The sequence below is a fragment of the Microtus oregoni genome, unplaced genomic scaffold, assembly GCF_018167655.1.
Source record: "Microtus oregoni isolate MIOR12 unplaced genomic scaffold, Mior012 000000F_ref0000247, whole genome shotgun sequence".
NCBI classification, from domain to species: Eukaryota; Metazoa; Chordata; class Mammalia; order Rodentia; family Cricetidae; genus Microtus; species Microtus oregoni.
In genome coordinates, this window is record NW_024543059.1 from 45,466,401 (window position 1) to 45,490,985 (window position 24,585).

General features: G+C 47.9%; 1 protein-coding gene across 1 annotated transcript; it reads right to left on the reverse strand.

Annotated features, from left to right (window-relative positions):
• Nucleotides 1-15,157: 15,157 nt before the first annotated feature.
• On the reverse strand, nt 15,158-22,955 carry Klk5 (kallikrein related peptidase 5). Its single transcript, XM_041656406.1, has 5 exons — nt 22,883-22,955; nt 20,317-20,581; nt 19,201-19,457; nt 18,905-19,038; nt 15,158-15,380 (listed from the first exon to the last, which is right to left on the reverse strand). The coding sequence occupies exons 1-5, from the start codon at nt 22,953-22,955 to the stop codon at nt 15,225-15,227; spliced, it is 885 nt and encodes a 294-aa protein (XP_041512340.1). The 3' UTR covers nt 15,158-15,224.
• Between the last annotated feature and the right edge of the window lie 1,630 nt (nt 22,956-24,585).

Here is a 24,585-nt window from a genome sequence, read left to right on the forward strand (position 1 = left end):
TTTGCTTCAAAATAAAATAAAATAAAATAAAAAGGATTAAAATATCACCCACCCATTTTATTGGTCTGGCATATTGTCGCAGTCGGCACTCAGAAACAGAAGCAGGTAGATCTCTGAGTTCCAGGCCAGCCACAACTACTCAGTGAGACTCTGTCTTAAAAGTTTTCCTATTACTTTAAATTAGAAATAATATTTACTTTATTTTGTTTGTATTTGTTTTGCCAACATCTATGTCTGTGTATTACTGTATTCCTGGTGTCCACAGAAGCCAGAATGGAATGTCAGATCTCCTGAACTGGAGGTACAGACAGTTGTGAGCCTCCATGTGGGTGCTGGGAATTGAACCTGGTCCTCTAGAAGACCAGCTTGTGCCCTTAAACTCTGAGCCATCTCTCCAGTTCCTTTAGTACTTGAAATTTTTTATTTTTCGTAGAAAGGTGGGGTAGACCTGAAGGAGTTGGGGGATGATTGTGATCAAAATACATTGTACAAATTCTCAAAGAATTAATAAAAATTATATTAAGAAGAGTACCAGATTTCTTTCTCAGTCCTTGTATCATCTGAATAAAGGAGGGCTACTGATTTTTTTGAGTCAATCTTATATCCTTCTACATTACTGAAAGTGTTTGAGTTGTAGAAGTTCCTTGGTAGAATTTTTGGGGGTTGCTTATGTAAACTATCATATCATCAGCAAATAATGAGAGTTTGACTTCTTCTTTTCCAATTTGTATCCCCTTGATCTTCCTTTAGTGTCTTATTGCTCTAGCTGAGACCTCAAGAACTATATTGAATAGATATGGGGAGAGTAGACAACCTTGTCTTGTTTCTGATTTCAGTGGGTTCACTGGGAGTTTCTCTCCATTTAGTTTGATGCTGGCTGTTGGCTTGCTGTATATTGCTTTTATTATGTTTAGGTATGTTCCTTGTATCCCTGCTCTCTCCAAGACCCTTATCATGAAGGGATGTTGTATTTTGTCAAAAGCTTTTTTTGGCATCTAATGAGATGATCATGTGGTTTTTATTTTTCAGCTTGTTTATATGGTGGATTATGTTGACAGATTTTCGTATGTTGAACCATCCCTGCATCTCTGGGATGAAGCCGACTTGATCATGGTAGAGGATGGTTCTGATGTATTCTTGGATTCAATTTGCCAGTATTTTATTGAATATTTTTGCTTCAGTGTTCATGAGTGAGATTGGTCTGTAATTCTCTTTCTTAGTAATGTCTTTCTGTGGTTTGGGTATCAGGGTAATTGTAGCCTCATAAAAAAGAGTTTGGCAATGTTCCTTCTGCTTCTATTGTGTGGAATAATTGGAGGAGTATTAGTATGAGAACTATTAGTATAAGAAGTATTAGTTCTTCTTTGAAAGTATTGTAGAATTCTGAGCTGAAACCATCTGGTCCTGGGCTTTTTTTTTTTTTTTTTTTTTTTTTTTTTTTGCTTGGGAGACTTTTGATGATTGTTTCTATTTATTCAGCAGTTATAATTTGCTTATCTGGTCTTGATTTAATTTTGGTAAGTGATATTTATTTTAAAAGTTGTCCATTTCCTTTAAGTTTTCCAATTTTGTGGAGTGCAGGTTTTTGAAATATGACCTGATGATTCTCTATATTTCCTCCATGTCTGTTGTTATGTCCCCCTTTTCATCTCTGATTTTGTTAATTTAGATATTCTCTCTCTGCCTTTTGGTTAGTTTGAATGAAGGTTTGTCTATTTTGTTGATTTTCTTGGAGAACCAAGTCTTTGTTTCATTGATTCTTTGTACACCCTTCATAATAGCCACAAATAGCATAAAATATCTCAGAGTAACTCTAACCAAACAAGTGGAAGAACTTGTATGATAAGAACTTTAAATCTTTGAGGAAAGAAATTGAAGAAGACATTAGAAAGTGGAAAGATCTTTGGGTAGGTAGAATTAACATAGTAAAAATGGCAATCTTACCAAAAGCAATCTACAAATTCAATGCAATGCCTATCAAAACCCCAGCAAAATTCTTCACAGACATTGAAAGAACAGTAATCAACTTTGTATGAAAAAGGAAAAAAATTAAGAATAGCCAAAACAATCCTGTAAAATAAAAGAACTTCTGGAGGCATCACAATCTCTAACTTCAAACTCTACTACAGAACTACAGTATTGAAAACAACCTGGTACTGGCATAAGAACAGACAGGAGGACCAATGGAACCGAATAGAAGACCCGGATATTAATCCACACTCTTTTGAACACCTGAGTTTTGACAAAGAAGCAAAAAAATATCAAATGTAAAAAAAAGCATATTTAACAAATGGTGTTGGCATAACTGGATATCAACATGTAGAAGAATGAAAATAGACCAATATCTATCACCATGTATAAAACTCAGGTTCAAATGGATAAAAAAACTCAACATAAAGCTGGCCACACTGAATCTTATAGTGGGAAGTACACTGGAACACATTGGCACAGGGACCCACTTTCTAAATAGAACCCCAGCAACACAGACACTGAGAGAAACAATTAATAAATGGGACCTCTTAAATCTGAAAAGCTTCTGTAAAGCAAAGGACATGGTGGACAAGACAAAACAACAACCTACAGAATGGGAAAAGATCTTCACCAACCCCACACCAGAGGTCTGATCTCCAAAATATACAAAGAGCTCAAGAAATTTGTCATCAAAAGAACATATAATCCAATAAAAAAAATGGAATAAAGACCTAAACAGAGAACTCTCAACAGAGGAATCTAAAATGGCAGAAAGACACTTAAGGAAATGTTCAACATCCTTAGTCATAAGAGAAATGAAAATCAAAACAACTCTGAGATTCTTGTAAGAATGGACAAGATCAAAAACACTGATGACAACTTATGCTGGAGAGGTTGTGGGGTAAAGGGAACACTTCTGCACTGCTGGTGTGAATGCAAGCTAGTACAACCCTTTTGGATTGTCAGTGTGGTGATTTTTCAGAAAATTAGGAAACAACCTACCTCAAGACCCAGTAATACCACTTTTGGTTATATATCCAAAGGATGCTCAATCATGCCACAAGGACATGTGCTCAACTATGTTCATAGCAGCTTTGTTTGTCATAGCCAGAACCTGAAAACAACCTAAATGCCCTTCAGCCCAAGAATGAATAAGGAAAATGTGGTACATGTACACAATGGAGTACTACACAGCAGAAAATAATAACAACAGCTTGAATTTTGCAGGAAAATGGATGGAGCTAGAAAACATTATTTTGAGTGAGGTAACCCAGACACAGAAAGACAATTATCACATGTACTCACTCATAGGTGGTTTTTAAACATAAAGCAAAGAAAACTAGCCCACAAATCACTATCCCAGAGAACCTAGACAACAATGAGGACACTAAGAGAAACATACATAGATGTAATCTACATGGGAAGTAAAAAGTAGAAAAAGACAAGATCTCCTGAGTAAATTGGGAGCATGGGGACCTTGGGGGAAGATTGAAGGGAAGGGGCGAGGCAGGGATGGAGCAGAGAAAAATGTAGAGCTCAATAAAAATAATAATAATAAAATAAAAATAGTAACACACGAGAGAGAGAGAGAGAGAGAGAGAGAGAAAGAGAGAGAGAGAGAGAGAGAGAGAGAGAGAGAACACTAAGGGTGAAACTCAGAAAAGAGCTAGCAGGAGCTGCTTCTCTCTGTCTGCCATGTGAACCCCAGAGATCATGTTCAGGTCGTTAGGCTACATTTTGTTCTCAGAACTACACACCTGCATCCTGGTATGTGTGTACCATAAATAAATAAATAAATAAATAAATAAATAAATAAATAGATGCAATAAAAGTTGAAAATAACAATGTACCAGACATCCAGAAAAGGATGGAGGGGCTGAGAGACGCTTGGCAGCTAAGAGGACTCAGGCTGGATTTCCAGCACCCTGTCCTGGCACTAGCTCTTGTAAACCAGGCTGGCCTCGAACTCACAGAGATCTGCCTGCTTCTGCCTCCTGAGTACTGGTATTAAACATGGCTACCATCACCCAGCAAGATTTTAGTTTTAAAAGGCTTATTTTGGTGTGTATATGTGTGTGTCTGTGCACATGAATGCAGTGCCCAAAGGAACCAGAAAAAGACTATGGATCCCCTGGAGCTGGAGTCACAGGGGGTCATGGGCGCTGGGAGCAGAGCCCAGGTCCTCTGCAAGAGCAGCAAGTGCTCTTAATCACTGCACCACCTCTTCAACACCAGAACAAGATGTCATGTTAAAAATGTGTCTGATGTTGAGAGGGTGTGGTGCCGATGCCTGTAATCCTAGCATTTGGGAGGCTGGAGCAGGAGCATCGCTGAGAGTTTGAAGTCACCCTGGGTCTGCAGAGTCCTGCACATGGGAGTTGCTCAGGGAGAGGTGGCACCACCATGCGTTCTTGGTTCCATTTTACTATGATCACTTTGTCGTCAGTGGCCGCTTTCTGTTCAACTTTGATGGTCACAAAACAAGCCACAAGGCCCCTGAAGAAGAAAATCAATGGCCACATTGACAATCGGCAAATTTGGAGCTCCTGGCTGGCATCAGGTGTCACTGGACTGGATATAACTGAGTCATCCAAGTGATCACACCAGCGGTTGTACAATCTCCTAGGCAATCAGTTCATAATGGGGATTGCGACAGTAGCCAAGCCTTCCAGGTCCCGTGTGTAGAACAGGAAGAATGCTAGTGTTCTTAACAAACACGCAACTTCTCTATCAGGGATCTAGCCTGGGAGAGAGAGAAGCGAGAGCGAGCACACGTTGGTGTTCAGTGGCTCCTGGGAACCTGGGATGCAGCTCTGGGATGCATCTGAGTCTGGAGTATGCCAGGCAGGGCCTCTACCACTGATCCCACGTCTCCATAAGAGACTGGGTTCCAAAAGTCAGAAAGGAAGAAAGGAAGGAAAAGAAGGAGTAGTGTCTCCACATCCGCCAGGAGCGTAATGCTCTGTGATGAAGGAAGACAACTGCAAAGAGGGACTAAGGACAGGAGAAGAATTGCTGCTATATGGGTCTGACAATGCCATAATGAGACCCATGCTCTGAGTGCTCATAGAAAGACAATCAAAAGGGAAAAAAAGGAAAGAAAAAGAGAGAAGTAGATGGGAAATAGGGAGACAAATAGACAGAAGGAAAGAACAAGAGGAAGCCGAGTCACAGGACCCTACCCTACGTGGATTCCTGCTGCCTTTGGCCTTTGTGAGCTGAGGATGCTATCACCCACGGCACACTTCACTAGTCTGTAGGTACCTTCTTTTATCCCTCCCTTTTCCCCTTCCCTCTCTCTACCACAGGCTTACAAAATATCCACTGTGAATGTCCCAAGTGTGTCATTTTAATGTACGTCACCTCATCGATATTGTGTAATACAGCACATCCTTTCCCCAAGCCCTATGCCCTTTAAGGGTCATTAGAATACCAGAGGGTTTATACACCTACCTTCACCCCTGCCTCTCCCATGCACACAGCAATTCCCCAGGTGGTGGGACTTATAATTTATAGATAAAGAAATAGGCTAGGGCCAGTTAGATACCTCACCTAGTAAAGGCACTTGCTGTCAAGTCCGATACCCTGCATTTGGTTCCTGGAGTCACATGATGGAAGGAGAGAATTAGCTCCTCTACACACACTCTATGGTACACAACACTGTAGCATGTGGAGCCCTGACCTACACACACACACACACACACACACACACACACTATAGCATGTGGAGCCCTGACCTCCACACACACACACACACACACACACACACACACACACACACACTATAGCATGTGGAGCCCTGACCTCCACACACACACACACACACACACACACACACACACTATAGCATGTGGAGCCCTGACCTCCACACACACACACACACACTATAGCATGTGGAGCCCTGACCTCCACACACACACACACACACACACACACACACACACACACACACACTATAGCATGTGGAGCCCTGACCTCCACACACACACACACACACACACTCTAGCATGTGGAGCCCTGACCTACACACACACACACACACACACACACACACACACTATAGCATGTGGAGCCCTACACACACACACACACACACACACACACAAACACAGTAGCATGTGGAGCCCTGACCTATACACACACACACACACACACACACACACACACACACACTGTAGCATATGGACACACACACATGCACAAACTAAACAAGTGAAAGACAGTTTTTAAAAAGCAGGTTTGCAAAGCAAAGCTGATGACCACCTTTCAGAACAGTAACCAGAGAACTGTAGGCTAATGGCCACAGGCAGCCGTGATGGGACCCTGATGGGACCCTGGCACTTTAGTTCCCAAGTATTAGGAGCCTGTGTGGTAGGATGCAGAAGGGAAAAGGGAAAAGGGAGATAGTACTCTTAGGTTCACAGGAAGAAGGGAATTCTGACGCTTACAGGTTTTGGGGGTGGGAGGCTCCATATCACGTGGCCTAGCCTGACCTAGTGTGCTTGCCTAGAGGCCCAGAGGCAGGCAAGCAGTGAGGGTGGAGTGGGGGGAGGGGTAGGGGGGCAGGGAGGGGGAGTGTGAATTCAGTCTGCAGACGAAGGTGGTAGGCAGAGAGAAAGCTGTGAGAGTATGGGAGGCCTTCTCAGCAACACGGGGTAGGGGTGGGGCGGGGCAGGGCACAGAGACTACAGGGGGTGGGGATTGAATTTGGGGAGATAGAGCATGAGCTACCAAGGTCTGTGATCTAACAATGGGCATGAGATAGCTTCTAACTTCTGGTCACCCTGAAGAGCTATGTGAGCCACAGGCTCATACATGTCCCCTCCTGGGTGTGACTATGCAGCCAGGAGAGAAATTGCTGAGTCACAAGGTGTGCTGTGCGTGCGTGCACGCGTGTGTGCGTGTGCGCGCGCGCGTGTGTGTGTGCGGTGTGTGTGTGCGTGTGTGCGGTGTGTGTATGTGCGTGTGTGCGGTGTGTGTGTATGTGTGCATGTGCATGTGTGCTTGTTTGAGTGTGTGTGAGAGAGAGAGAGAGCCGATGACACCTAGGAGAGATTTTCAGAGCAGGAGGCTCCGTGCTGACCCCGGAACAGCTCAGACTTGTGAACACTGAGCATCCCTCACAGGACCAGCCCCCTCCTGCCCATTTTCCTAGCTCCATTTAGTGTCAGGGACGTCTTCACTCAGTGGGTTTTTGTTTAATGTTTATTACATTAATTTTGCTTATTTGGGTATGGGGCGGGGCATCAGAGGGAGGGCAGGTCAGAGGGCGGTTTGGGGGGTTTGTCTCTCCTTCCACTATGTGGGTCCAGGGATCAAGCGCGGGTCATTAGGCTTGGTGGCAGGCACCTTTGCACGGTGAGCCATGAACCTCCTTCGCAGCGTTAGCTTTAGGAATTTTCATATATTTTTAAAGCCTTTGGTCTATCTTCCCATGACAATATCTCTTTTTTTTTTTTTTTCTGAACGCACTGAAGAGCTGAGAGATGGCTTAGCTGTGAAGAGCACTGACTGCTCCTTCAGAGGACCAGAGTCTGGTTCCTAGCACCAGCCACTTGTAAGTCCAGCTCAGGGCATCTGACACGCTTCTGAGGGCAGCTGTTCTCCTGTGCACACACGCACATGTGAGAACACACACCCCCGTTTCTGGCTTCTGAGGGCAGCTGTTCTCCTGTGCATACATGCACATGTGAGAACACACACACTCACAGCTGTTTCTTACACAAAAGCTGCCACAAATAACTCCCCTCTCCCAGTCCATCCCACCCTCCTTTAAACTGGAACACTTAAATTGGCTGTCATGAAACTAGCCAGAATTTTGTCTTAACAGTTTGTGATTTTGAAGGCTCAACCAGTCATTCCCTAGAGTCATGTACTTGCTTTTTAATTTCTTTATTTAAATATTTATTTATTTATTATGTATATAATATTCTGTCTGTGTGTATGCCTGCAGGCCAGAAGAGGGCACCAGACCTCATTCCAGATGGTTATGAGCCACCATGTGGTTGCCGGGAATTGAACTCAGGACCTTTGGAAGAGCAGGCAATGCTCTTAACCTCTGAGCCATCTCTCCAGCCCCCGCTTTTTAATTTCTTTAATTCCTTTAATTCCTTAAGTCTCTAAGCATATCTTGCACCTAAGTGGTGTTTAATTTGTATTTTGAGACAGGCCTCACACAGACTCACCATGTAGCTGAGGATGGCCTTGAACTCCTGATCCCCCTGTCTCCACACTTCCTGAGCACAGAGAGCACACGTGTGAGTACCACACCTGGCTTTGTAGTGGCCTGTTTTCTTTCGGTGTGTGATTGTGACAGGCAGCTGGTGTGTGGACAGAGGAGTATGCGCATGGAGGCCACTTTCCCCCAAGATTTATTTACTTTGTGCATATGAATATTTTGTCTGCATGCGTCATATCCCTGAGCTGGAGGTAACGATGGTTGTGAGCCACCTCTCTGGCTCCCAGCTTGTTCTTTTGAGACACAGAGTTCCTCAGGTACTCCAGGCGGGCTGTCCAGCCAGCCCCAGGGGTCCGCCTTCTCAGGTTTCCAGTGATAGACTTACAAGCAGGGCCCATCAAGCCTGGCATCTAGAAGCTTCTCAAATACATGTATTTATCACATGTGTTCCTGTAAGCAAGCACTTGGGAACACATATGCCACGGTGTCTGTGTGAGGCTCGGATGACACGGGAGCTGTCACCTCCTTCCACCACCTGGGCTTCAGGGTCCAGACTCAGTTCCCAGGCTTGTGTGTATCTTTAGGCCTCTATGCAGATGCCTTTGCCCTCTGAGCCAAGTCAGCAGCCCGTGCCTGGTTTCCTGAGCTCTGGAGGTCACACTCAGGTTCTCTTCATGGCAAGCACTTTACCAACTGGCCCCGGCCTCTTGTTTCTGTCTGAAATTCTTTATTTTATGTATTTATTTATTTTTCTGTTTATTTATTTGTTTGTTTTGTTTTATCGAGTCAGGGTTTCTCTGTGTAACCTTGGCTGTCTTGGAACTTACTCTGTAGACCAGGCTGGCCTCAAACTCAGAGAAATCCACCTGGGATTAAAGGAGTACATTACCATTGTCTGGCATAAAATTTTATTTTTGACATAGCATCTCTCTGTATAGCCCAAGCTGGCCTGGAACTTCCTGTCCTCCTACCCCAGCCTTCTGAGCACTGCGATGCTTGTAGTTCTTGTGATGCCAGATGGGAACCTGGGCTTTGGTTTCTTTCCTTTTATGAAAAGGTTATTTATTGTTATTGTGTGTGTATATGATGTGTGGAGGCTGGGATCAGTTCTCTCTCTCCACCTCTACGTAGGTTCAAAAGATCAAACTCAGGGCGTTTGCAGCTAATGCTCTATCTGCTGAGCCATCTCTCCAGCCCTGGGCTTGGTTTCCAGTATGGAGGGAACTGGTTTTCCCAACATCATTTATTCAGCATCCCGTGATCCCCTGTCCATCTGAGCTGCTGTTGAAATTTACGTTAACTCCTAGACTTGCACATCCACCTGCCACGAGTCTCCTCTGGCTGTGGCTCTTGGGCCCGCTTGTCTGGTCTCTTCCTCCATAACCTCACCCTTGGTGTGAGCATCAATCACTTCTGTCTGTCAGGGCGCCAGGATGTGTCTTAGGTGAGAAGCTTGTTGTTGCACCACCACAGCCCTGTGCTCCTCTGTCTTACAACACCAGCAGGAAGGCGAGAACCTGTCCACCCTAGACATCAAGGGACTGCTCAGAGAAGCCTGCCTCCTCCCCACTGGAACCAGCATCCAGTGGAAAAGACGCATCCTCACGTGAGAAGAGAAAGTCAGCTCAGCTTCCTCCTTCTGGAAACTTCCATTCCCACGCCCTCCCCTCTGTGTCAGCACAGACAGCCAAAGGTGTCTCTGCCACTTGCATTTTATTTTGCTTGATCCAAGCTGAGGTGAGAGAAACCCACATGGGACTCCCCATGAGCGTGGGCTACAGCTGATTTGTGGTCCTGTCTATATAGTTTTAATTTTTTTCTTTTTTTAAAGCAATCTTTTTATTTTTCATATCAATCCCAGTTCCCCCCTTGCTTCCCCTACCTTCTCCTCCCCACCCTCAATCTGCACCTCAGAGAGGGTAAGGCCTCCCATTGGGAGTCAACAAATCACTTGAGGCAGGATGGAGGCCCTTCCCTCTTATATCTAGGCTGAGCAAGGTATCCTTCCATAGGGAATGGGCTCCAAAAAGCCAGTGGTCCCACTGCCAGAGGCCCCCCAAGGGAGGCTTTTATTTTTGTGGTATAAGGTGGTTAGTCCTCCCCAAGATACCACCTTCCAAGTGAGAAACAGGGGAGGGGTATTCCAACTTTTCCACCTTCTTCCCTTTGAACAGAGCTTGTGACAAGCCCACATGCCCGCACGTAGCACAAGCTAGCTTTGATGGTCGCTGTACAGTTCGTGGTGACCTTGAAGTCCTGAGCTCCCCACTCCCCTCTCCACAACAGCACACCCTGTTTCTACCTCATGAGTGCTAGGTGAGCTCTCCACCAGAGGAGCTACGCCCATAGCAGCTTCGTTACCGGGACTGGTTCTCACCCTGTAGCCCAGGCTGGCCTCAGTCTCCAGACCTCTGTCTCCTGAGTATGGGAATTACAAATGTCAACTACTACGCTCAGCTTTCTTTTCCCTTCTCCTTCCTTCCTTCCTTCCTTCCTTCCTCCCTCCTTCCTTCCTTCCTTCCTTCCTTCTTGCTTTAAAAAAATTCAGTGCTGGGGGGCGGACAGAAGGGAGATGGGGATAAGGCCAGCAAGGTGGCTCAGCTGGTAAAGGTGTCTGCCTCCAAGCCTGACAACCAGAGTTCAACCCCTAGGACCCGCAGGGTAGAAGGAGAGAAATCAAATCTGGGACGTTGTTCTCTGACAGAGCAGGCCAAGACATACACGTACCTCCTCATTGTCCCCACCTGCACACATTAAAAAGAAAATAAAACATTAGCAAAAAAATTTAAAATTCAGTACGGGGAAGGGCATTAAACTCAGGGACTTGCACATTGCAGCAAGCTCCCCATCGCTTGGAACACGGAAGAGAGGCTGGTGCTCTGTGACCTTGTTTGACTCCACACTTCAGATAAACTGGGTGCAGCCGAAATGAGCTTATCAACCTCCTACTACATTGCTGGGCAAGCCCAGATATTGCTCATGTCCACAAATGACCTGGAAACCACGCCCTCGGTTCCTCATGGGGGATGCTAGGATTGGCTCTTGGCTCTACCACTGAGCCATGACTCCAAAGCCTTACTTGCCCCTCTCTACATGTAAGCCGGCCAGAGACAGGCCTTAGTGGACTTGGCTTCCATCTTCCTGCTTAGATCTGGGTCCCAGGGCTTCTCTGATGCTTCCAGGTTACTTGCTAACTAACATAAATGATAGCTGGGCTTGGCCAGGGGTGGGGGATTGGCTGAGCTATCTCAGCTTTATCCAGTTTATCTAGTGTGGAGTCAGACCGGGTTGTTCCATCTGTGTCTTGGGTTCCCTGCTCACCCTTGACTCTGATCTTTAGTCACGAGGTCCCCAAACAAGACCACCACAGAGCTGGCATCCGATGCAAACACACGGGGGTTTGCTCATTGATTACAAGCTCGAGCCCAGACCACCACCCAGCACTCGGAGGCAGCGAGTGGAGGAAACGGCGGAAGCCTCTGGGGTGGGATTTTAAAGGGTTATATAACCCTCGGTGCTTCAGGGTGGGGTATGCAACCTTTAAATTCATTGGCTGAGGTCTAGGGAAACTTCCAAACAGCAGCTATCAATAGTCGCAAGGACACCTAGGGCCCGCAGATGTCATTTACCAAAGTTTCTTATTGGCTGGCCCACCTGGGTCGCCCTGACTGGGGACGGGGGTGACGATGACGTGGGGCACACACCTGGCAGTTTGTAGTCTTTCTTGGGATTGTTTGTGACTTTTCCTGGAACTGAGTTCATCCCCTACTTAGGCCCTGTCTAAAATGGAGTTTGTTCTGCTCCTTCACATCCAAGACCCACCACTTGCAAGAAGCAGATTGGAGATGGGACCTATGTCTTTGGGAGGTGGAAAATCTGCCAGGAGCTTCCCATGCTCGGTTTATGCCTTAGTTACAGCAAATTTCTCATGAACCCACCATCTTTGTGTGAATAGACGTTTGTATGTGTGAAGGGCAGAGGCTAATGCCAAGTGTCACTTCTTAGGAACTGCCCACCTCATTTTCTGAAGCAGGGTCTCCCTGACTAGGCTAGGCCAGCTGGCCAGCCAGCTCTAGGGACTCACCTGTCCCCATGTTCTCTCTCTGGTGAAATTTGAACAAAATGCACTCTCTTTTCCATTAGAGGATGAAATAAGGTAAAACCCCATTAAAAATAGAATAAAATGCTGTTTGGCAGAAATTCAAATTCCCCCAGGGTCAGCACTTCTTGAAATCAAAACACAAGCTCAGAGTTGCGCCCTCTTTTTGAAAGTCGTGATTTGTTGATTGGCTGTGCTGTCCCGGAAACTCAGAACAAGGCATAGCACCCCTTTGCCCTAGGAATAAGAACCCAATTGAAAGCCAGGCGATGGTGGCACACATCTTTTATCCCAGCAGAGACAGGCAGAGTTCAAGGCTAGCCTGGTCTATAAGTATAAGTGAGTTCCAGGACAACCAGGGATACATAGAGAAACCCTGTCTTAAAAAACCAAACTAAACCAAACCAAACAAAATAAAACAAAGAACCTAACTGAGCCCGGCATGGTGATACAAGTTTTTAATCCCAGCACTTGGGAGGTAGAAACAGGTGAATCTCTATGAGTTCAAGGACAGCCAGGGCTACATAATAGAGAGACCCTGTCTCAAAGAGCCAACATAACAAAACCTATGGGACCCTCACTGTGCATGCGTAGTTTGCATGGCTATGTAGCCTACGAAAAAAAAAATCTGGAGGCCACCAAGATGGCTCAGCTGACAGGAGCACATATTCCTCTCGCTGAGTACCCAAGTTTAGGTCCTCACGACACACAGGGAGGCTCTCAGCAGCCTGTGGGCGCAGCTCCAGGGGATCTGATACTCTCTTGTCCTCTATGAGCGTGTGTGCACACTCTCAGACAGATACACATAAATGAAAGATAAGTGTAAAGAAACCTGCGGCCTGGTGAGATGAATCCTTGGGTGGGGACTGTCTTCACTAAGCCTGAAGACTTGGGTTTGATCCCAGACCCACATGGTGGGAAAAGAAAACAAGTTCTCAAAAGTCGTTCTTTGAACTCCACACTTAAGACACACACACCCCGAAAAGAGTTTAAAAATTGTGAAGAAACAAAAAGGTGGGGCTGGAGCGATAGCTCAGAGGCTAAGGTAAGTGGTTGCCCTTCCAGAAGACCTGGGTCTTCTTCCCAGTACCCACAAGCCATCTAAACTGTAATTCCAGTCTCAAGGGATCCGATGCCTTTTCTGGCCTCTAGGGGGCACTGCATACAGGTAGGGAATAGTCACACATGCCGGCAATACGCCTACACACATAAACTAGAAACAAACACCTGTCTGAACTACAGATTCATTCACAGCATCCCACCTGTCCCAGACATCTGCACACCATACGTTGTGAGTTGCTTCTGTAGCCTCAAGGATGAGGGAGGCTGGCTTCTTGCTGTCCACCATTAAGAGAGAACATTTATGTTACTGTGCTTTCCATGACAAAATACCCTAGATAAATGCCTTAGATAGAAGAAAGGTTTATTTAGATTTGGACTTCAGAGGTTTCAAGTCACCTTGCCTTCGGGTCTGTAGTGAACTCATTCATCAAGGCGGGAACAGGAAGTGAAAGAGGCTGCTCAAACCACACTGACCAGGAAGTAGAAAGGAAAGGTTAAGGTCCTGACATCATCCTTCTCCAAGGGTTCATCCACAGTGACCTAACTTCCTTCCACTGGGATCTATCTCTCAAAAGTCTTGCAGCTTCCAAGATCACTGCCAGCCTGGACCAGCCCCGACACAGGAACCTTTTAGGACTCACTTAATAGCCAAACTAAAGTAGTACCAGACTGCGCATCACTAGCTTGGGAGAGACCGAGAGTCAGCACTTGAGGTGTGGCTTTGGTTGAATGGACATTGTTTTTAGAGCAGTTAAAAAAATCCCAAATTTAACACTGTGCATTGGGGACTAAGTCATATACTCAATAAATTAGGGTAGAGTTGTAATTGGGGGACTGCTATGACCCTGTCATGCAGCAAGTTTCGACTGTTGGTTAGTTAGTAGCATTAACTCGATAAGATCTCGAGTCACCTAGGAGATAAGCCTAGGGACTGTCTGCAAGGGGTTAGCTGAGGTAGGAAGGCCCGCCCTGGACGTAGGCAGCACCAGCTCATAAGCTGGGTCATGGTCTGGCTAAGGAGGAGGAAGTCACTGAAAGACAATGCGTATCCTGCTTCCTGACTGGGTGCAGTGTGACCAACCACCTCAAGCTCTTGGTTTGCTTTCCCCCCTTGACAGGCTGCACCCTGGACCCGTGAGCCAGAATGAATCCTTTCTCCTTAAGCTGCCTTCGTCAGGTGCTCGGCCACAGGCATAGAAAAGTAACTAAGGTAGTTATTATTTGTGAAGAGAATGTAAAGTCACCAAAGGACCCTGCAAGTCCAATGTCGTGGAGGAGAAGCTGGTGTGAGTTTGGCTGAGAATGGTCACCACAGGTTCATATATTTGAGTGCTTGGTCCTCAATTGGTTTGGGAAGGATTAGGAGGTACAGTGTTGTTGGGAAAGGTGTGTCTCTGTGGTGGGCTCTGAGGTTTTAAATGCCTGGGACACCCCCAGTTAGCTTTCTCTTTGTCTTGTGGTTGTGTCTCGAGATGTGAGCTCTCAGTTACTGCTCCAGCACCATGCTCCACCCCATAGTGGTTATGGACTCTGACCCCTTAAACAGTAAGCCCCATATAAACTTTTTCTTTAAGTTGCCTTGGTCTTGGTGTCTTAGCATACAATAGAAAAGTATCTAAGACAGCACTTGCCCACAGCAGCATAACATATTCTTCCCATGGCTTTTATTTCTGGGTCTAAATCTGGGTTATAGCTGCAGAAAAGGCTCAACTCTGGGTTTGTGTATTGATTTACTGAGGATGATGGGTTTCAACCCAACCCATGTCATTCCAGGAAGTGTCCCTGGGTCTGGCTATAGGAATAGAGCCAGTCCACCATTTGGGACGAGGATCTTGATGTCAGGAGACATAAAGTGTGGCCTGACTGCAGAATCCTCAATGGCCATGCTTGTCACTGTAGTGGGATGATGCTGGCTCACGAGTTGGATTTGATGGTGTCCTCAATCCACTTAACGAACTCACATAGGTTGGTGTAGACACCTGGCCTGTTCCGCTGGGCACAGGGGAAATCACCCCAGGACACAAGGCCCTGCAGCTGGCCATTGCAGACCACAGGTCCCCCGGAATCACCCTGTTGGGGAAGAGTGGAGGCACACAGAAGGGGACAGGGGTGTGATCAGGTAGAATGAGAAGGAACCGGACACCAGCACCATGCATTGACGCAGAAGGGTCGGGACACAGGAAGCAGGTATGGAAAGGGGAAGAGGACAGACAGGATTCAAGGCAGATAAAACAGAGAGGCAGAGAGAGAGAGAGAGAGACACAGAGAGAGAGAGACAGAGAGAGAGAAAGAGAGAGAGGAGAGAGAGACAGAGAAAGAGAGAGAGACAGAGAGAGAGAAAGAGAGAGACAGAGAGAGAGACAGAGAGACAGAGAGAAAGAGAGAGACAGAGAGAAAGACAGAGAGAGAGACAGAGAGACAGAGAGAGAGAAAGAGAGAGAGGAGAGAGAGACAGAGAGAAAGAGAGAGAGAAAGAGAGAGATACAGAGAGAGAAAGAGAGACAGAGAGAAAGAGAGGAGAGAGACAGAGAGAAAGAGAGAGAGAGAGAGAGAGAGAGAGAGAGAGAGAGAGGAGACATTGTTAGCATTTCACTTTGTGTTCAGCTTGTAGAAAACCCACCAGTCAGGCTCTAGTCAACACCCTAACCTCGTCCCAGCTCTATCTCTGCTAGCTTCCTCATCAGCTTCTCCTCACAAGATTCTAGACTGTCTCCTCTCCTCTCATCTCCCCATTATCCATCCATCCATCCATCCCTATCTATCTATCTATCTATCTATCTATCTATCTATCTATCTATTATCTATCTATCATCTATCTATCTATCTATCTATCTATCATCTATCTCTCTATCTATTATCTATCTATCTATCATCTATCTATCTATCTATCTATCTATCTATCTATCTATCTATCTATCATCTATCTATCTATTATCTATCTATCTATCTATCTATCTATTATCTATCTATCTATCTATCTATCTATCTATCTATCTATCTATCATCTCCTATCTTTGCTTCCCTCCCTTCCCTTTCTCTTTTCTTTCTTCCCTTCTCCCTTCATTTCTGCTTTTTCTGTCTTTACTCTCCCCTGCCCTCCTTGTCTTTCTCCTCCTCCTGTTTATTTCTGCTGTTTGTTTTGAGACAGGGTCAGGCTGGGCTGAAACTTGTTATCCTCCTGCCTCAACCTTCTGAATACCTGGGATGACAGTCCTATGCTAACAGGCCTAGATGCTGTCTCAGTGGTTTTCTCTGAAAGCCCACTAGTCAATTTCTCTGAGACTGAAAACCAAGGCTCACAAGAGCTGCTGCCTGAGCTAGAGACATGAGAGGAAGCCAGTCCGCAATCAGGCACCACAGTGATTTTATTAGCGCAGCCGGTCTTGCAGCTGTTTGTTGTTATTGTTGCTGGTGTGTGTGTGTGTGAGTGTGTGTGTGTGTGTGTACACGTGGAGCTCGGAAGACAGCCTCAGTGGTCTGGAGCTTACTGATCCAGCTAGGCCGCTGGCCAGCAAGCCTCAGAGATCCACCACTTGCTACCCCAGCTTCCCCCATAACAGTACCCAAGAAATAATTGATTCCTTTCCAGTCTTTAAGTCAGATCAGCTGCTCCCTTGCTGCATTCGCACAGGACTTCTCTGGGTCCTTAGCCTGTGTGAGTCTGGTTCCAGGAGTTTCATGCTCTGCCTATAACATCCAGACTAAGGAAGTCCTCCCGACAAGCACCACAAAGACTGGACTTGCGTTGTCTTCTCTAGTGACTCTGTAGAGCTTCCTGAAACAGCACTATTTGTGAAGTGTCTCAACCAAAGGAGTTTCTAAAAGTCTTTACTGTCCGTTTCAAAAAGATTTTTTCTCGTGTAAAATTAGTGGTTCTCGCCGGGCATTGGTGGTGCAGCCTTTAAACCCAGCACTCGGGAGGCAGAGGCAGGCGGATCTCTGTGAGTTCGAGGCCAACCTGGTCTACAAGAGCTAGTTCCAGGATAGGCACCAAAGCTACAGAGAAACCCTATCTCGAAAAAAAAAAAAATTAGTGGTTCTCAACCTTCCTAATGCTGAACCCTTTAATACAGTTCCTCATGTTGTGATGACCCCCAACCATAAAATTATTTTTGTTGCTACTTCAGAACTGCAATTTTGCTACTGTTTTGAATTGCAAATCGCTGATATGCAGATGGTCTTAGGTGAGTCCTGTGAAAGCGTCCTTTGACCCTAGAGGGTCACGACACACAGGTGGAGAACCACTGTGTTAAATTGCGTGTACATGTGTGAATTTGTGTGTGGGTATATGTATGTGAGTGCAGGTACCTGAGAAGAAGGTGTCAGATTCCCTGGAGCTGGAGTTACAGATGTGGGTGCTGGGAACAGAACTTGGGACCTCTGGAGAGTAGCCAGTGCTCTTAATGGCTGAGCCACCTCTCTAGTCCTGATCATAGGATTCTGTGTTTTCTTTCTGCTTCTTCAGCTCTTCCTAGATGCTCTTCCTAGACTCTCTTCTTAAAACACTTAAAACAAGGTTTCTTTTTTCTTTCTCATGACATTTTATTAGCATTTATTAGAAGACTATCATCTAGTGAATTCTGTTTTACCCATCACAGGCTTGAAGACAGAATTATGACAGCCATTACATAAAAGGGGCCTGCTGAGGTGTAGCACCTTTGTGCAGCGCACAACCTAGCTGACCACAAGGAACAGCCTTGGCGGTTCCTTCCAGATCTGAACTGCGATGGGGTAGTTGATTATATCTAGCAAACTGAGATGGATTTTCAGGGTAAAAGGCATTGTGTGTTAGATGTGTGTATGAGTGGTATATTGATAATTGTTATATATTAACTAAATTCTGAAAATGTCACTTGAGAACATAGAGAGATGACATATTAATTAAGTATAACATACTATTAGTGTTAATCTCACCTTCTTAGTTATTTATTTACTGTTTTGTGAGGCAGGAGATAGAATTCAAGCCTTGTAGCATGATAGACAAGGACTCTACCACTGACCACACCCGCAGGCCCTCACTAGGGGGTTCTCGGCAGGGACTCTACCACTGACCACACCCCTAGCTCCCCTAGCTTCACTTTTACCTTTTGTTTTGAGATGGGGTCTCACTACGTTGCTCAGGCCAACCTTGGACTTACGCTGTAGCCTAGGCTGGCTCTTGGCTTTCATCCTTCCTGATCAGCCTCCCACATATCTGAGATAACAAGTCACGCCCCACTTCTTTAAATTTAAATTTTTTTTTCCTATATGAAACCCGAAAACTGAATGTGGAGGTTCAAGATGTGTGTCCATCAGAGAAGAGTACTCAGGAGGGCGAACTCTATGAAAGTAAGGGTCCTGGGAGTTAATAAAGTCCAGGCGATCTGTGTGCACTTGCTGGGCTGATGAGGTGGCTCAGTGGTAACGGTGCTAGCTGCTGAGCCCAATGGCCTGAGTCCAATCCTGAGAACCCACATAGTGGAGGAAGAGAACTGACCTCTGTGTGTTGTCCCCCGACCACCACGCACACACCGCGACACAAGTGTACACACACAAATAAAATACATAAATGGCAGTCATGCTTCTGAATAGATGGAGCGGCATCCAGTGCTTACCTGGCAGGAGTCCCTGCCCTCTTCATCACCAGCGCAGAACATGGTCTTGTCTATCTGTCCTGGGTAGGAGTCTCTGCACCTCTCCTCACTCAGCACGGTGACGTTCAGGCACTGGAGGACTTTGGGGAAGTTATCTGTGGAACAAGAGCATCATGACGGGCGGAGGGTGAGAGGGGGGCACAACTGGGCAGACCTGTGCAAGCCCACTGTCCACTCCCTAGTGAGACTGTGGCAGGAAGACACAGAGTTCCAGGGTAGCCTGAAGAGCAGGAATCAGGAAGAAGCAGTGTACTCACTGTGACTGCTGCTCGTTGTCCCCCAGCCAGACACCATGCATCTGGCCCCCGCCGTGGGACAGCTAGAGGCAATTTTGATGGGCGTCACTGAGCGAGAACTACGGATTTTTCTGTTCATTTTGATGAGCATGAGGTCATTGGAGTGGCCAGGGTGGGAGTAACCAGGGTGGGGGATGGATTTGATTCCCTGGAACATCTGCTGACCGGACTCGTAGACAGGTGACATGGAGTGGTGGCCCAGACGGATTCTGAAGACTCTGAAGAATGTGGTGACGATCATTGCCAGCCCAGAACTTTGACCACCTGTCCAAGGCAGTCCCCATCCCTACTCTAACCCATCCTCAACCCCAATGTTATCCATTTTCACCCAACTTCATTCCATCCCCAACCTCAGAACCTCCGGTCCTCACCCACAACCTAACCCTGTCCTCAACCCAACTCTATTCCAGTGTTAATCCCAGCTCTACCCACTCTGAACCCAGTTCCACACCTTCATTACCCCTAACTGTACTCTATCAGTCTCTACCCTGTGTGCACCCCCATCCCCACCACAGCTCTGGTCTATCTCTACCCTGTGTGCACCCCCATCCCCACCACAGCTCTGGTCTATCTGCAGCCTGTGTGCACCCCCATCCCCACCACAGCTCTGGTCCATCTGCACCCTGTGTGCACCCCCATTCTCACCAAAGCTCCTGGTCCATCTGCACCCTGTGTGCACCCCCATTCTCACCACAGCTCTGGTCTATGTGCAGCCTGTGTGCACCCCCATCCCCACTACAGCTGTGGTCCATCTGCACCCTGTGTGCACCCCCATCCTCACCAAAGCTCCTGGTCTATCTGCAGCCTGTGTGCACCCCCATCCCCACCACAGCTCTGGTCCATCTGCATTCTATCTTCCACATTAAATCCCTCCCTCCCTTCCCTCTATCCCTCCCTCCCTCCCTTCCTCCCTCCCTCCCTCCCCCTCTCTCCCTCCCTCCTTCCCTCTATCCCTCCCTCCCTCCCTCCCTCCCTCCCTCCCTCCGCTCCTTCCCAGTCCCCTCCTCAGATCTCTCCTCTCCTGCTCCTCCCCTGTCCCCAGCCTCCTCCCATCCCCTTTTCTCCAGCTGTACTCACGGCTTTCTGCAGTGCGCTGCTGTGAGCAGCCATTGTGGGTTGATCAGCACCGCCCCACAGTACAACTTGTTGGGTCCCAGCAGCAGCGCGCCCTGCCACGGCTGCTTGTCCTTATCACAGTCTGATCCGTTCACGATGCGATTGCTGCTGTCCGACCTGGAGTCCTCCTCTGAATCGGACTCCCTGCTGAGGTCTCGGTTAGCCCCGAAGGGCCGGCTGCCGGAGGGGTTGTCACAAGCGGAAACCTCGTCCGCAAGAACAGGCTCTAGGAAGAGTCGGTGGAGAATGGGCTGGGGCGGGGCTCTGATGCAGGGGTACTCTTTCAGAGTCAGGAACTGGAACCAACCCAACTGTCCGACCCCAGGCTCTTAGATAAGAAATTGGAACCAATTTCAACTTGGAGGTGAGGCCAGGGGTTATAGGACTGGGCGAGGGCTGAAGGACTGGGTCCTAGGATGTAGATAACAGAGTTGCAGGGGTGAGGCTAGGACGGAAGGGTAGGGTCAAGACGGTAGAGGTGGAGCCAGGTCAGTCAGGTGTGGCCCGATCTGTAGGGGCGGGGTCAGAGTCGTGTGGGCAGGGTCAAAGCTGCAGGGAAGGAGCTTGTAGAACTAGCGGGAAAGGCAACTCAGCCAGGGAGTTGGGGTTTAGGACAGATTCCTAGTTCTGTTGGGCTCCATGGACTTTGGGAGCCTCAGGGATTCCTGACATTGCTTGGAGCTCGGTTGATGCTACCTGGGGAGGAGGAGAGTACCGTGGGGGCCCTTAAGGACAGAGTTGGCTTGAGGCTTGGTACCTAGTTTCCAGAAGTGGAGTCAAGCCAAGCCCAGTGTCACAAGCCTGTCACCCACCTATTCAGGAGGCTGAGGCACCAGGATGGCAAGTTTAAGACCTGGGAGGCTGAGGACTTGGAATTTAGAAAGAGGCGAGGCCAAGGTTCATTGGTGTGATCAGTCCCACAAAGAGCTCTGACTTTGGAAGGTGGAGCTGAACTCTGGAGCTACCTACAGCAAGGTTGAGCCTAGCCGGGGCTCTGGGGACTCGGTTGAGGACAGTGGGTGGAGTCAGAGCTCTTGGATGGAGCTTGGGGAGGGGGACAGGAAAAGGGGACTGAAGGGATACAGCAAGGGTCATTTTTGAATTCCCGCAAAGATGGGTATGCATTCTGTCGCTATCCCCCATCCCCCATAGGCCAGACGCTGGTCATGTTCCTGCTAGTGACCCAGAGAAGGGAAGCCTCAGTGTTCTATACACCCTCAGGCACATTCCAAAGAACACATTGTGCCCCAGTGCACCCGCCCCCCAGTGTCAGGTGGTCTCTCAGGAGCTCATACACCTTGACCAGCCTCTGAGTGACAGGCAGGCACGTGTGGATGGGAACACAGCACACACTTCTGCACACGGGCACACTGACATGTCATACTTAAAGGACATTTATATTCTCTTTCCAGCTTGGCACAGTGCAAGACAATCATTCCAGTGGCTGCCCACCTTCTCCACTCACTTCTCACTCCGTTCCTTGAAGCAGGCTCAGGAACCCTAGATACAGCTGCATGAGCACACATGCAGCTGTGCTCACAGCCTCACAAACACACAGCCCCCCCCCCCAAGTGTAAAGATCACAAGTACCGTCACAGACACCCTCACATGTAAAAGGGATTGCCTGCAAACACTAGGGTCATGTGTTTCTACAGGGATGAACAGAGCTACACCGCATTCCAGACATAGAGACTGGGGTGCAAAAGAGACACCCTGGGCCAGATGCACAGTAGCATTTGCACCAATCTGGGGTGAGCACCCACACAGTTGCAGCACCAAACTGGTCACAAAGCCTCCGAGGGTTAGCACTGTCTGCCATGCACAGTCACTTGATGGGGAAGAGACCACACACGAGCCACTCACACTCACTCACACCTGTAACCCAGAACTCGGGAGCTGAAGCAGGAAGACTAACAGGGCTTCGGAGTTCCAGGACAGTGTAGGCTACAGAGCATGTTCTAGACTAGTCTGGGCTACAGAGTGACATTATGTCTCAAAAACTAAAAATAAGGGGTCTGGAAGAAGGCTCAGCAGTTAAAAACACTGGTTACTCTTGCAGGAGACCTGGGTACAATGACGACTCACAACCACCTACATCTCCAGTTCCAGGAGAGCTGACGCCCATTCTGGCCTCTTTGGGCACCAGGCATGCTTAATGCAAAATTCATACTAATACAATAAAATAAATAAAAAACCAAGCCAAAACCAAAGCAAAAACACATGATGGCATACAGCTGCAATCCTAGCCCTTAGGAGTCAGGTATGAGAGGACTGGCCACAAGTTCAAGGTCAGCCTGGTCTAGATAGTGAGTCCTAGACCAGCCTGAACCACACAGTGAGACTCTGCCTCAAAAATAAATAAATAAATAAATAGATAGATAGATAGATAGATAGAAGCCCTTGCCTTCTCCCCAGTCCACACACAGCTATGGGGCCCATTTTCAATTGTGTAACCACACAAACACGATCACACATTCACCTGGTCCACAGAGGCAGTCTCTCACACACACTTAGGGACTCTAGTTACCTGAGATCCCCAGAACCAGGGTTGCAATCAGGGTGGCCACCGTCCACTTCCAAGGATGCACTATCCTCGCCATGACCGCTGCACCTGGTAAGAAATTGGAGAGGCCTGTTCTGGAGAGAGTTCTGATCCACTTTCCTGGCCTTCTCTGCTCAGTTTCCCTAGAAGACATTGATCACAGGGGCTGGACAGCCTCATCCAGGGGCCAGCAGTGCAGGGAAGGACTGCAAGCATCTTACAGTCCTTTGAGTGTGGATAGCTAGGACAGGCAGGGTGAAACCAAGATAAGACAGAGCCAGCCCCAGCCCCTCTCCTCCCTTACCCTCTGAGACCCCCTCCCCAGGCCTCACCTGCCACTGTCCCTGGGTCCCCTGGGCAGTGGGTGGTGGGGTCTGGCTCCCAATATAGCTGCAGACTTCTCAGGCTGGTCTGAGCTTTCCAGCTGCCACCTCCTCCTCTGCTTTGGCACCAGGTGATATAACCACCCACTGGTCCCTGGGGCACATTCCCTGGCAGTGAGGTTCCTGTCAGTCTGGGCCCCAGCACTCACTCTTCCTGTCTCCCCTCCCCTCCACCCCCAGAACACCCCCCACCCAGTGCCTAGTGCCACTCCCTCTCTCCCTGGCCCCAAGGATGGGGAGGGGTCCTCAGGGCAGGGAGGCCCTCCTGGCACCTGGCTTCTCACCAGCTCAGAGCTGCTCTTCTGGAGCAAGGGTTCCTGATTTCTGGAGCAAGGGTTCCTGATTTCTGGAGCAAGGGTTCCTGATTTCTGGAGCAGGGGTTCCTATGCCACATTCACTCACTCATTGCTTCTGTGGTCCCTTTCTCATCTCTCCTCCCAGCTTTGTCTGTTTTTAAAATTCTACCTTGTGAGCTAGCTGTCAGTCCTCACGAAACCTCACAGAGTCTGTCAACATTTGACACCCAGTGAGTCTGTCAGCATTTCTTTCCCCATCTCTCTGTCCCCGTTTCTCTCTGTCTCTGCCTCCCGTGCATCCCGTCTCTCTCTGTCACTGGTTCTCTTGGTGTCTGTACTGTCGCTCTTTTTCTCTGCCTCTCTGATTTTTCTTTTTCTGTGTGTCTGTCTCTGGCCTTCTCTGTTTTTCTCTCTCTCCCTGTCTGTCTTTCTTTTCTCTCCTTTTCTCTCTGTCTCTCATCTCTGAATATTGGTTTCCTATCCCTTTCTGTCATTTCTGTGTCCCTCTTCCTGTCATTTGGGCAGGGGAGACAAGACCATTTGTGGTTAACACCCAGGATCCACTCCTAGCCCCCATACCGGGTCCCAGGCCAAGGGTCGGCAGGAGGCAGGGAAGCAGGCTTCCCCCACCAGGTGCCCTGGTTCAGCCGGCACAGCCAGACAAGGATGACACAGCTGGGCAGGGCAACCTGGTAATGGAAAAAGAGGCCAAGGGCCAGGACCAGAGGTGGGTGGCTCCTAAATCTTTGGGAAATGGGACACTGAGTGGCTAGTGGAGGACCATCCCTCCCTAGTGGAGCATCACCCCTCCCTAGTGGAGCATCCCCTCCCTAGTGGAGGACCATCCCTCCCTAGTGGAGCATCACCCCTCCCTAGTGGAGCATCACCCCTCCCTAGTGGAGCACCACCCCTCCCTAGTGGAGCACCACCTCTCCCTAGTGGAGCATCCCCTCCCTAGTGGAGCATCCCCTCCCTAGTGGAGCATCCCCTCCCTAGTGGAGCACCACCC